The sequence below is a fragment of the Aplidium turbinatum genome, chromosome 1 (assembly GCF_918807975.1).
Source record: "Aplidium turbinatum chromosome 1, kaAplTurb1.1, whole genome shotgun sequence".
Lineage (NCBI taxonomy): Eukaryota > Metazoa > Chordata > Ascidiacea > Aplousobranchia > Polyclinidae > Aplidium > Aplidium turbinatum.
Window position 1 is genome coordinate 37436240 of NC_137472.1, and position 14806 is coordinate 37451045.

The 14806-nt window shown below is 35.8% G+C and overlaps 1 protein-coding gene across 1 annotated transcript in view; it reads right to left on the reverse strand.

The window, feature by feature from the left end:
* The window catches only part of LOC145777467 (uncharacterized), a 28285-nt gene extending 16244 nt beyond the window's left edge, over positions 1–12041 (reverse strand). Inside the window, exons 1-15 of the mRNA XM_082588846.1 lie at positions 11906–12041; positions 11560–11601; positions 10980–11154; positions 10290–10548; positions 9360–9536; positions 8760–8950; positions 8275–8402; positions 6348–6484; positions 5976–6137; positions 5248–5376; positions 4342–4546; positions 4087–4145; positions 2918–3205; positions 897–1083; positions 62–182 (exon numbers count right to left, since the gene is read on the reverse strand). Coding sequence (XP_082444972.1) covers positions 62–182; positions 897–1083; positions 2918–3205; positions 4087–4145; positions 4342–4546; positions 5248–5376; positions 5976–6137; positions 6348–6484; positions 8275–8402; positions 8760–8950; positions 9360–9536; positions 10290–10548; positions 10980–11154; positions 11560–11601; positions 11906–11930 — 2285 coding nt within the window. The 5' untranslated portion in view covers positions 11931–12041. The remainder of the gene's footprint in view (positions 1–61; positions 183–896; positions 1084–2917; positions 3206–4086; positions 4146–4341; positions 4547–5247; positions 5377–5975; positions 6138–6347; positions 6485–8274; positions 8403–8759; positions 8951–9359; positions 9537–10289; positions 10549–10979; positions 11155–11559; positions 11602–11905) is intronic.
* Positions 12042–14806: the final 2765 nt, after the last annotated feature.

Below are 14806 nucleotides of genomic sequence, written 5' to 3' on the forward strand. Positions count from 1 at the left end.
TCCACAATTTTGTGCTGGCTACGCCCCTGCTAAAAGCTGTCTTAATATTAGAAGCACTCACGTCCCGAGCCCAATCCCACTCAAGTCCGTCTCTTTCTTGACTTGTTTTGCCGGATACCAATCAAGAATTTCTTCGACTCTTGCTTGAAGATTTTTTGGCAACATCTGATCTTCTTTTACATCTGTAGAGATATAATGAGCGTAACGTTCTACACAGCAGAACCATAAAAATTGGATGTTAATTTTGAGATGTTTTCCTTATCGGTCACGAATTCTTTTTTCATTTTTTTGAATTTAATTAAAACTCTAACTGACATGGGTGGACTGAAAACAAAATCAGAAAATTTTGTATGTTGTAAAGTTCGCGTTGCGCAGAAATGTTTTGTATCATATATGATACATTGTGATTATATGGTTGCAAAAATGGCAACATCAACAAAAGAGCTGTCGACTTTCAAACCTGTATCATAATATGATGCAAGGTGAGTAATAGGGTATAAAGTGTTTGTAAAGTGTTACGATGATTTGTTAAGTAATGTCTAAACTTACATTGGGGTGATCAAGATTGATGTGCAATTTAGCAACATAGGTTGCTAAATTTCATATTTCAAATTTCATATCCAGGTTCATATTAATTTAACAGTTTGCATAAGCACAACTTAACCTTCAGTTTATTCAAATTTGAAAAGATTAATAACTTTTTTGCAGTAACTTCTGCATAAGTAAGGCAATGAAAGCTAATAAGTTAATATTTTAAGTTTGTACATCAAAATTGTGTTCTAAAGGACTGTATGCATGTATTGAGCAATTGTCCGTCAGGCTGTGACAGATCACAGTTGAGGAAACAACTTATTTGCATGTGATGGGTGAAAAACTTGTATTGTTTTCGTTCTTACCTGTTGCTTTCAAGTTGTTCCATTCTTCTGATACAGATTTTAATCCAGCATACTTCAAGCCACGACGGACAAGATCAGCTAAGAGCTGATTAAACTCAGAAGTTGCTTCTGCTACATCAGTTTTAAGCAAAATCTTTGCTCGGGCGAGTATAAGTTCTTTGTACTGCATGTTATCATCCTTTTTTCCCTGGTAATGTAAATGCTTTTATAATAAGGGTGGGGAGGGATTTTCACTTTCAACTGTAGTCTTGATTTTAAGATACACTAATATGGCGCGAATCTAATCTAAGCAGGCGCGAATCTAAGAGTTTTTTTTCGTGGGGGGCCAGAAAATTTGAAAATCAATTAAAAAGAAAGAAAAAGCTAAACAGATATGAACAATGATACTACGACATATACGATATGCTATAAAATAGACATTAAAACAACCATTTTCATCAATTGTGATGCCGAGGGACTAGATATTAGCTGTTTAGAAGCATATCAAACCATTTGATGCGAAAACATACAATTTCTACAATTTTTCACAAAATTTCGGGGGGGGGGCCGGGACCCCTGGGCCCCCCCCCATAAATCCGCGCCTGTAATATGGTATACTTTAAGTCTTCTGGTATAATTTGTTTTTAATTTCTATCAAAAGCGTAGCGAAAATATAAGTGTTGTGTAGTGATGGTAGTAGTGATAGTAGTAGAAATAAAGAGTACGCTGCCACATTAAATTGACCCAAGGGTATTGTACAGCTTTTTCCACACAAGCAGCCTATGGCTTTGTCAGTAGGCTACATATCATTCTTACCAAAGTAGAACTTTAAACCTTCTTTTTTGGTAACAACTGTGGTCTATGTACAGGAGTTATAAACGAAACCACAAAACGTTGTATCTTAAAATAATCATTCGCTGTCTCCGCTTGCAGCAGATTTCGCATCAACATGGGTTACTTGATAGGGTTCCATGTGATTTTATGAGCCGTACTGCTTTCATGCTGGCTCAAGGCAGATTGGAAGAGGGTGATATGTCACCAGATCATTACCCGATTTATCCTCACTGCATTATGCAAGAAAGAACACAATCGGTACCCTTTTTAAAGTCTTTGGTATGACCCGACCTGGAATCGAACCCAGGGCTACCAGCACCAGAGCCGAAGGCGATAACCACTGAGCCACGGGTGCTGGTATCTTACAACCAGAGTTAAAGTTGGATTTGAAAAAAATCGCCGAATAACCTCCGCCCCTATTTATACTTGATTTATTGGTAGCCACTTTAACAAGTCGAAATTCTGCCACTGAAATTGACTACAATGCAACCGCCAACCAATCAGAACGTGTTATAAGAGGCTACCGTCCAATTGTGACCCTTCTAGCACTCATTCAGAGAGTTAATGCTTGTTTTGAACTTTATTTGGTAATTACAGAAGAAAAAGAGCAATAGCAGTGGTGAGAATCGAACACGCGTCAATGAAATGACTACTTTCTAGCCCTACCCTTAACCCCTAAGCCAACCAGCTGACAAAAAATCCATCACTTAATTTGCTTTGTATGATCTTCTTTTCGCCATTTTTTACGTCACTTAAACCGTAGCTTATGATTGGTTGGCGGTTTCATTCTAGTCAATTTCAGTGGCAGAAATTCGACAGTAGTGGCTACCTGATTTATTACTAGGAGGTTTACATGTTTTTCTCTGATAGCATACAGTCTTTTTGTTATACCAATGCGCAACAATCTCATATTCAGTGTTTTTCGTCTTTTGTAAAAAATAATTTTTTTTTTTCAGCTTTCAAAGCCCTAAATAGAAACAAAACGCATTGTAAAAAACACAACTTTCATAAAATTTGATAATACCTTCCATTTCCATTTTAAATACCTTTTATTTATTGAGTGACTTGAATATTAACCTAAAATTTTGCTATTTTCAGCCTTGCGTAAGATGGCTACTGTCTTTTCACTGATAGAAACCTGGCGAAACAACAGAGATATCATTCAATGAAATGCCAATCTCTAATGTTCATAAAGTTTGGTATTTTACCTTTTGTTGGTAATATTGCACAAGATCTTCTGTGCCTTCAAGAAATTCCTCTTTGCTCAACCGCGCTGGTTGCACTTGTACAACTTTTTTCTTGCTACTTTTTTCCGCTCTTGCTCCACCTTGTGTGGAACGGACGACGTCAGTCTTTCGATCATCAGCAATGGAGATCAGCTTGCAAAGTTTGAGCCTTTTTTGCTCTGTTGGCAGTAAGGTGACTTTTTTCCATTCATTAACCACAGAGTTGAATGCATTTTTGTTTAGTCCACCCAAACAAAGAGCAGTGTTCATCTAGCAACAACAAAATATCTTAAAAAGTGTTTTATTGTAAATTTCACATCGGCTTCATGAGGTTCATAACTTTCAAAGATTTCGTTTTGAATTGACATGTATGTAGCTTACTGTTGCTTTTTTTCCATAAATTACGCGACATGATTTATTTTCTGCGTCCCGTGCTACAACATTTATAACAAATTTTGAGCGTTTTCCCAGAACAACTCCAATAAATTTGAACACGGATTTAATTTGTTCTAATATTTCAGCTACAATCAAAAACATAGGTTACTTGGTACAAATAATATCACTTACTCTACAAAATATATACGTACAGTGTTATGGCCTACATGTCTATAGCAACAATAATGAAGAATACAAGAACGAAGTTATCATTTGCATCCATATACAAGCACAAGACATAATAAAAGTCAAATTCAACTCAGCAGCTTATGTAAGCTTTATAGCTCATTTTTGTACAAGAATGCTCTCCAAACATTACGTCAAGCAGCTTATTTTTTTCTAGATTATATTAATTCTTCTACATGTTATTTACTTTTAGTGGCATAGGAATTATAAAAAATTGAAAATGTTTTTATTTGCTAATGGCAATAGGGTTGTTATATAAAAACTACTACTTTTACAGTTTCTTGAATTAATACCTCGGTCAGATTACACAATGATATTAAAATTTTGTTTTGATGTGATACAGCCTCGCCAATAAGTTAGCAAAAAATACGTTGTATATTACTTAAGAAAAAATAAACTGCATACTCTTGCCTACTGAAATCAAATACAATCGTATAGCCTACATGTAATTTCATAACGTGTAAATTATTACAATCAGTGGACAGGTCTTCTTAAAAAGAAAAAAAAATAGCCTACACAACATCCCTTACCGTGCTTTGGCATGCTGCATCGGTAGCATCAGAGGCAATGATGTTGCATTCAACGCTATCTAAAGTAAATTCAGACGGGTTTTAATTAAAGGGCATACAAAACCAGAAAAAAAAATCACAGCACAACGATTTTTCTTATTGCAGAATGACACTTTCCCTTTTGATTTTGAAGAAACTGGTTAAAGTCCAGTTTCCTGGAATTACATTGGAATAGTACAAAAAGCAATTTTCAATCTCTAATTGCATTTTGCTTACTTGATGTGGCGTTATATTGTCCACTTGTATACACGGCTTGTATGTTGTATCTTCCCTCATGACAAAAGGTTGAGCCAATTTTTTCCTCTCCCACTCTGATTAATTCAGAGAAGCGATCAGATCCTTCGTCTCCGCCGAAAGGATGAAGAAGAAGAGGATTGACATGGGATGAACTACAAATTGGACTCACTACTGATCCAACTCGCTAAAAATAATATATTTCATAACGATCGTCGTTCTTGCACTGGGCTATGGGCATTAGTTCAAGTAGGCTACGTATGTGCAATTGTGCATTTGCACAAAGAACATGTACGTATACAACAAAAAGTGTTTTTTTTAACTATTGTGCATTTCGTTTTAATAATAATAATGATGTTATTGTTTTGTTTAATTTCGCTGTATAACTGCTTAGGTCTTTCAACGATAGGGCCCATGTTTAATTTATGTATTGAACTTTTCACCTGCGTTCTTCTATTGGTAAGTTTCAGGCAGGTTGCCACATTCCAATTGAAACTTGCAATTTTGTGTTTGATTACACCTCAATCAGAGTTTTAATACACTTTATATTGCGTTATCGGTTTTAATGGAAACTTTACTCATGGACTTCTAAATAGTAGCATCTGGACTGGAAACTCAGTGGGCAACAGTAGGCCAAACAGTTGGTACAACAGTTGGCCAACAGTGGGCCAACAGCCAAGTAACTAACCCTGTTGGCCCACTGTTGGCCAACTGTTGTACCAACTGTTTGGCCTACTGTTGCCCACTAAGTTTCCAGTCCAGATGCTACTATTTAGAAGTCCATGCTTTACTTCTTGATTTAACCAGCTTAGTTTTTTGCCCCAATAACTGCAAGCTGTCGTGATACGCTTAAAGCATAACAATCAAAGTAAAACCAAGTATTATTACCTGAATCGATCCTTCTGGTGAAGTGACAAATAAAACCAAGTTTCCATCTTTCGGTGACAGGTTTTGTTCCACTAATATCGTCGTTTCACTTTCGTTTCTTATTCTAATTTCTAATTCCACTAGTTCACCCTATATAAAGACAATCATTTCTTTGGTCAGATTGGTCAAGCCAATATTCAAAAGATTTCTTGTAGCACATAACGAAAAGTAAAAATTATGAGCAGTTTCATCCGCCTCATCCGCATCATTATGTCCGCGTTACATTTTTTTCATCCGCACAAGTGCGTATACCATTTCGCTTGTTGAAAAGCACTGCTTTAAACAAATTACCTTTTGATTGATTGAAGGAATCTTTATACTCGGACCGAGAAAGCCTCTTTGAGAGTTTAATTTTGGCACTTTCACATAAGCTACTTGCAAAGGCTTTGTCCAGATCCCATCAACAATGCTTTATTGAGAAATCTAGTTTAACTTTTTACTAATACTGTTATTAGCTGGCTGATATTAAAAATTGTAATGATCTTTTGTTAGTTCAATTTTTCTTCTCTTTCAATGGATTTTCTCACTCTTCTTCTGTAAGTAGATTTTTTTAAAGTAGAAATTATTGTTGTGCAAAGGGAGAAATTCTACATATCCTACGTGAAATTACAGCCAAAAAACGATGAAGAAAATCATGGTTCAATATGGCAAAGCAATAACATTACCAAAGAATGTCTTAAGTTACTTACAATTGTATATGGTTCTGGACGAAGTTTTATCCTCAATGAAATTGTTGGAGCTTCTTCTTCGTTATCGATGTCATCATCTTCCAAGTTCTTGCCACTGGGCAATGATTTGACCCTACCATAATCAGATATTTGCACTGATGGTAGTTTAACGTTGTTAAACGCCTGCAAAAGTATGCATTGTTAGAATAATAGTTCACAAAGAAAACATTCCTTTCACAAAAAGTCTTAAGTTTGGTGGTAACTTAGACAGCTGGTATAAACGTACGTGTAAGGATAGGTGTAGTTCTGAATGTTGTTAGACGAATTTAATTGATTATATCATGCAGTTAATATAGGTTATGTTATTACAAGATTATGCTCATTCCAACTTACCCTGCTGGGAGAATGACGTATGACACACAACTCGCTATCGGTGAAAGAATATCGAAAATCTTGGTAGAATTCTCCAGGTCCGTGGACCACGTCATATTTCCACGCGTAGTTCATCCATGTAAGATCGTTTGGCTTTCCTACAGAAGACACATAAAATAACTTGATTAGCCTATCATGGCCTTTTGACATGAATTGATTAACTGTTCTGCTCTGTAGAAAAAGCCCTACTGGATTTTACCAAATGCTTCAATCTTAATTACGCCAACAAAATTATGAGTGCAGCATGAATCTGTGTCATACAGGCAATAGGCATAGAAATGCAACAAATATTCCAAACTGAAATCTTGGCCAAAAAATAAATTTAAGTTAAGCCATGGCCACCTGGAGATGCGGCCTGATTTGTCACATTTTGCAGATTTTGATTACAGCTACTGCTAGTGCTTGACTGACATTTTTTGAGATGTGTTTACTTTTTGCGGTTTCCTAATGACAAAAAACTTTTTTGTTGCCTTGGGGAAGCAGTAGCAAATGAGAAAAAGTAAGTTGAAAAACGCAAAATCAGACTGTTATTGAAAATTAACAGTCTGAATAAAATCTACAAAATCAAATTTTCTTTGTTTTTCAACATGTAAGGATGTTGAAACCTATTGTGTCATCTGGGAAAAAGAATAAAGAAAGCGTAAAAATTTAATTTTAAGAAAAAGTTATTTAAACGTTCGCCCAAAGTTAGAAAAACCTGGAAATTTTTTCAAAATGTGACAAATCAGGCCGTATCTTTAGGTGGCCATGGTTAAGCATAAGAAAGCTCTAATGAAACTTTCGTCTTGCACAAGCTGAGCCGAGGCATTGGACGTAAATTTAATACTTTCATGATTTCTCAAAAGCTTGATCGTGTGTTTTAGAGACAGAACCCATGTTTCAAACTAAGTTTACCCATGGCCACGGTTTACCAAATGAGACGTTGCATTCGTTACGTTACAGGGAGAAAAATCTCTTTCAATCTAATCTTAAATGTTAGAATCTATTAGTTTATGATAGTTTACAGTACCATGGCCATCTAAAGATATGGCCTGATTTGTCACATTTTGCAGGAATTTCCAGGTTTTTCTAACTTTGGACAAACGTTTAAATAAATTTTTCTAAAAATTAGATTTTTACGCTTTCTTTATTCTTTTCTCCAGACGACACAATAGGTTTTAACATTCTCACATGTTGATAAACAAAGAAAATTTGATTTCGAAGATTTTAGTCAGACTGTTAATTTTCAATAACAGTCTGATTTTGCGTTTTTCAACTTACTTTTTCTCATTTGCTACTGCTTCCCCAAGGCAACAAAAAAGTTTTATGTCATTAGGAAACCACAAAAAGTAAAAACATCTCAAAAAATGTCAGTCAAGCACTAGCAGTAGCTGTAATCAAAATCTGCAAAATGTGACAAATCAGGCCGCATCTCCAGGTGGCCATGACAGTACAATTGATTGATTTATTGAATCTTTATCCTCGGACTGAGAAAGCCTCTTGCAGAGCTAATCCTGGCAATCTCGCATACTTGTAAAGGCTTTGAATCACTGACGCAGGCCCGGTCACCGAGATTGACAGAGTGAAGTTTCCGATTTTTGAAGTCTTGTTGCTGGGGAACTATTCCATCCATTAAATTCCGCTGAAAGGAGAGCAGTCATTAACGTGCGTTGCTCAAGCGCATACCCCGAGAGTCGAACCAGCGCCGCTTGATCTTGAAGTTTCTTCGTTCCAGAAGTGACGCGCTAACCAATTGAGCTATCGGGGTGGTTCATGTATGGTGAGCTGTATTTATTGTAAATATCTTACTTTGTATGACGGAAGTAGGGTGTCAACCCTTGTTGTACAGTAGAAGTTTAAGAACTGGTGATATTTTGGAAAAACAAAATTTCTAAACAACTTACGCTACCTATTTCAAAAGGATGATGCAACCCCAAACCATGGCCGCACTCATGCATGAAATAATGAAGGAACCGTCGAGATGAATGAATGAAGTTTTCACTCGAACGGTCCAAGAGTCCATCGAAAGATTTATGGCTGAAGTTATAAAACATATTGTAATGAAAGTTTGCATCTCGTGCTCGTGCCACGGCAATACATCGATCTTTACGTATTTGATCTTTGACGTATTTTGGTTCTTCGAAAGTATAATCTCTTTACTAGTAATTTCAATCACTTATTTAACAGATAATAATGTAGGCTATGCACGACTGCACGTACTTTTTTACCTCATACGATTAAATTGCATTCTATAATAATTTTCGTTGTCGCATGAATGCAAAACTTCAACAGTGAGAATAAACTTGATAGCTACAAAACGCTTCGTGTACTTTCCGCAACTTGCTAAAAATGCATTTTTTACAATGGAAAAGTTTTGAAGAACTAAAAAGTTACCCAGTAAATAGTCCAAATCCATGGTGACTGCGATGTTGAAAGGAAAAACCCATGAAACGCTCATCGGGAGGCTTTGTAGCGATCATGCACCACAATGTGTCTATGTTGTTGTCAGCGTAGTCAAAGTTTGCGATCATGACGTCATACATTTCAAGTTTTGTCCATGGATTATGAGGATTAGGATCTTCAACCTGCCAAATATTCTCATTTGAAACTTGATCATCGCTTTTAAAAGTGGATTTGACCGCAATAGATAGATTAATTATGCTTCAATCACACTGCAGAAACATTTGGATAATTGAATTATGCAACAGAAGCTTCCGCAATTAAATTACCAATCAATATAGAGTGACTCAACCAAAGGAAATTTTCTGTCCACATAAATTTGCATACAAGAAAAATGGAAGTTGGGCTACCAGTTTCAAGCTTTCTTCTTCAATAAAATATCAAAAATGCTTAAAGTCCACTAATGCTCAGACTTATAGGCTGGGAACACAAATTTTTGTTGTTTAGCAAAGCTATTTTACATTTTGTTGCTATGACCGATGGCCATCACAATAATATTTCCCATTTTCTCATAAACCATTCAATTGCGGTTACCTTGTTGCTGTTTTCTTCTTTATAAACTAATTCGACACCTGCATCTTCAAACGCCACGGCGGGATCCAAATTTCGTTCTTTCATATTTCCAGGGACATTATCAAAGTTTGAAAGGGAAATTGTTGGCCAAACTACCTCATCAACGTAATCTATGTCCACAGTGACACGCCTGAAGTACTATATGTGTATAAAAAAATGCAGTTTGGATTAGGATTATACAGGAAAGCCATGTCACTGCTGGGGCCTGTAGATACTACATTACTAAAACCTGTGAAACGTGTGTCTTTTGTTGTGTTGGTGCCAAGACATATTCGTTGCTAATAAAGGTTGGACGAGAAATAAAAGAATGGTTTTAGCATATAGAATATGGAATTATCGAAATATGAAAGATAGACAATTTAATTTCCTGTGTGGAATGGAAAAAAAACTTCCATACGTTTTCTGTACTTGCTGATTTTAAGCTGTACGGAAGTATGATACCACTTCTGGTATTTAGTAATTGGGGTAATTTCTTTATATTTCATGACATGTCGTGCAGTGGTGTATAATCAAGAGTAAGAAAATAAGAATAGGTTCGATACTTCCTTATACTTTGTGCACGTTCTTGTATTGTTACTGCAATAATTACAATGCACTCGGTTTACTTCGGTTCCTGTTGGGCGGTTTCAGTCTACAAGTCTTCTTTTTATACAGTAAATCGTTGGTTGTAGACAAATTGATCATGAAAGCTTGTTTAAATACGTTACTTTTCATTAGTCACTACATTTATTAAACTAAAGTTATGATATAATTGTTTCGTGTTGTCGTTCACCTATTGTTACATTCACGCTAATTTTCATCCAAAATAACACGTCGTTTTTCTTTTAAAGTCGACAAATCGAAACCATAAAATCAGATACGAAAACAGGTTGATGTTAGAAACTACCATACCGAGCTTGTTCTGTTGATATCTTCAAACGTAACTCTTTCGCTTCCTAATTGAATTGTTGCATCTCCTCTCCAAACTCCTTCGTCTTGAGGAAGACGTAGAAGACAGTGAAATTTCCCGATAAATTTATTCCCATCATTTCCAATAACCAGCATGTCACAAGAGACTTCTGTCTCGTTATTAGCTGCTCCTGGCACATCGCGGTTTATTTTAACTGATTTTCGGATAGACCGAAAATACAAGCCTTGTGCTTCCGTCAACCTGCAAACGTTCAATGCACTTAACGCTGCAAGTGGAAAAGGTTTGACATGACTTCACAGGGATGAAAAATATCAAACTACAATCAAAGGTGGTAAGAGCAGAGATGTAAGAGTAGCCTATAGAAAAAAAAAAAGGAAATGACAATGGGCCATGCTACTTTTTGTATCAAACGTCTCCACAAATGACAAAAAAGTTACAACTGCACCTTTGCTTTAGCGATTGCAAAATATTGCATGGAATAGTAAGTTTCATTTACCATGTCGTGTACTCATAAGTTATAATTTGCTGTTTTTATCACAACCACAAGTTTTAAAGCAAGTTTTCAAAATTTAAAGGTTTAATTTTTTTCTAAATAATAATACTATTGCGTTCGAACGTTTAAGGAAAAAACGTATTCAATGCCAAACAAAAATATTTTAAAACATACTCACTTGCTAAATAGACCACTTGATTTGACTATCGACCCGCTGACAATATTGAGGAAAGGAGAGTACTTCTTTATTCTATCAATGTCCATCTTTACTTCCAAGTTTGCTTTAGCGTTTTCATCGCCATCAAGTTTTCCCTCGTACAGACCGCTAAGAGGCGGAAGACAGTCGTCCACAACTGCAGAAAAATAAGCGTATCAATTTCTTAAAGTTAAACATGTTTGTACAATGCTCAAAAGCGTCGTATTTTTGTAACTAAACAATCAAAATGAGTTTCAAACTGAAAAACTATTTGTAGAAAGCATGCAGTTGGTGATTTAAACGCAAATGTATAACATAGCCTATCTGGATAAATTTATGTCAATACCTGTTATTTCTTACCATTCGAAATGAAGTTTATTTGTTATTGTTACCTGCTTCTTGACAACTCGTAGCTACTGGAATTCGGATGTTAAATCATAAAAATAGTAACTTCTTTCACGTAAATTCAACAAAATACATTTTCAACAGGATTTATCCTTGGGATGAAACAGTTTGTGGCTAAACCACAGATGCCTTCAATTTTATCAATGATCATATTTACCTGATGACTTTCGTCGCTTTGCCATTGGGTAGAGCAGCGTTTCTAAAAGTAAATCACAAGTATGTAGGCTCTCTAGTCTACTGTATTGTAGGTTGCTGTGAGACTGGTCAAAAATTAATTTTAAAGCAACATCCTACTCTGACGATTACTTAGGGTGGTTAGTTTTGTTATGATTTAATTTCACAAAGCTGGTTTGCTGGAGCTGGATGGCTAATTTACTGTAGATGTAATATTTTACTGTCACTTTACTGTCATACCAACAAGAAAATGCTTTATCACTACTAAAAAAAACAAACTTAGTCATAAATGGAGATAGACTACAGTGACTTGCATGTAAAACACATACCTTCGTTGGGATTTGAAGCAGACATGGTGGTTTAACTATGAAAAGTTCGCCTAAGATGTGTTTCAAACTGAAATAAGCTACAAATTACGTATAAAGAAACCATTCATACTTAATTTTGAATTATAGCAGATCTACAGCTGGTGTCTAAACAGAAAACAAAAATTCCGGTCACTTTGCTTATCTTCTAGCAACCTAGCCGATTGAATTTACTTCCGCAATGGCAGGCTTGTATCCTGCAGCAGAAAATACCATGGTGCTGTGTAAAACCTTTTTTCTTTGTTTTTGTTTGAAACTAAGTGATGTGACATGATTGATTGTCATATCAAGCTTATCTGCCTTTCAACACTCAAACTACCTTTGTTTTTGAAATTACATTACTTATTTTCATTATAATTAAACGAATATAATTTAATTACAATGGAACGTTTATGACCGCACTGCGGGTTCTCCATTTTAATTATAGAGTAATGCACGCAAGCTGCAACTTTGTGTTGTCACAAATCTCTTAACACGAAAACGGATGATGGCTTCATCAGCCATTTCCGCTAACCCGTGTATGTATGTGTACGTGCATATTTTTCCACCTTACTTCTGATCACCATTTTCAAAAGCAATTCTACTTTGTATAAAATATAGATTGAGTAATATCATTCCGGAAAGGAAACTTCTGAACAATGTAGAATGTACTCCACGCTTCAATTTGCTTTGTTATCCGATGAGAAGGTATCTATAGATTTTCATGCAAAATAGCAATAAGTAGCCTACTGCACCGTGTTGTAAAAACATTAAAAAATGACAATTAAAATGCACTGAGCATATCCAGCAGCAAAGTTGAAAGTTTGTTTTGAGGAGAAAACGGGGTTAAAAGGTAACATTTGTTATATCTTTGATGCATTTTTTTTAATACTTTCTTGGGCTTATGGACTGTGCGAAGCTTGGTTGTAGGCTAGTAGGTTACAGTGGTTCTTAACCAGGCTTCGATCAAACTTTACAATAAGCGATTTGTCTAAATATGGCTAAATCTATGCGTATCAAGATTGAAGAAGAATTAGTATTTTTTCCGATTACTGATTCAGCAGCGAAAATGCAAGGAAATGCACGTTAGGCCTATATTTTGATAAAGTATGTGTTCATTCACTATCTTACAGCTTCATACTGGGGTTAAGCTATACCAATATTTGTAACAAAACAAACATGAAATTGTTTGCGAACCTCCATGCATTTGTCCGCAATAGTAGAAAAAGTTGTAAAAACGCTGGCCACAACTCCTGCAACTTCACGTTCAACTGAAGGATCATTAATTGAGAAGGTGACATTAAACGTGACAATCCTTTGTTGCATAAAGTGTGCTAAAATAGAAACGCGTGCAATAATGACACTGATTGAGTGATTGTTGCAAATTGCGACTGCTGTGTTCAATAAAGTAGTGCACCAAGGCTTGCCATATGTAAATCCACACTGCGTATCTTTTCAACTGGAGCTAATCAGGTATTTTAACCAACATTTTTAAGTTCAGCGTTCAAAAATACATAGTAATCAATTGTTCTCATCTCGAAAGGAAACAACTTTTGAAAGATTTATTACCAGCGTGATTAGTTTTTTTTTTTTTTCTTCTTCTTCTTTTGGCTTTATACTCACTTCAAGTGTGGTCGTCGCTGCAGATTGCAGTCCTCCACATCACTCTGTCAGCAGCATCTTCCTTTTTTACTCCTTATACTTCCATATGTTCTGTCACACAGTCTCTCCTCTTCTTTTCAAGTTTCTCTTTTTTTAGTAGTTCCGTTTTTAAACTGTTAGGCTACGAGCTCATCACAACTGTCTTTGGAGCCAGTCGCTTTCACAATAATTGATTTTGGTACGCAAGCCTTTCATAGCGCGTTTTATCGCTTCGTGCTATTCGCCTTTGTCTGAACAGAGCTATTTCAGCGTGTGAGGATACCGAGGGATATTGTTTCCAATGACTATTGCAGTCTGGTAAAAATAGTGCAGTACTAATGCAATTACATCAGAAAACAATAATTTAGCATTGATTTCTCCAGAATAGACAAAACGATAAAATGAAGCAAAAACTACAAAACAAATTCAACAAAATCTTTTTAGGCTGAAGACTCACCAACACTCTACAAAGCGATAATGCGGCGAAAAAAATAGGAGTTGCCAAATTAAATACACACAGTAACGCGAGCTGAGAAAAATTAATTAAAATATATTTTTACAAAGGTTAGCCTATGCCACTAAAGCTAAACCATAGAAAACTGATTATGTATCAGCCGATGAAGGTCAAAAGATTATTATATAGGCTATTAAAGTAAAACTGTTGAAGTAATAATAACAATAATACCTGGCCTTTTGACACGAATTTTTGGTAATCGTCCAAAGAAACAGGCTCATTCAAACTTTAATATTCAAGCTCTATCTCTGGAAGAAGTTGAACAAGGAAATCCAGTAAACTTCAGTAACTTGGATGCTTCATTCACAGATGATTATAATAATGCTTGTTTTTATATGGCGCTGTATCTATCGCAGAATGCGTTGCACCTCAAAGTGCTATGCGTTGAGGGGCAAACTGTGCTGCGTTCAAAGCAGACAGTATCAATGCAGCAGTATAGAGGCGTAACTGAGTATATTATTACCAGAATCCATTCCATTGCTTCGTACCAAGCAGAAATTAGATTCATTTCCATTTTAAAGTCTTTGGTATGACCCGACAGGATATCGAACTTATGCCTACCGATTCGAACGCGGACGCTCTAACCACTAAGCCATCCAAGCCACTGCAAGAGATTTGTAACACAGGCCTGTGATTTACGATTTACATGTTATGCAGGTCAAGCGATAGGTAGTTTGGTGGATTGAAAGTTTGCATCACTTGTATACTTACTAATTTGAACAGTTGTATTT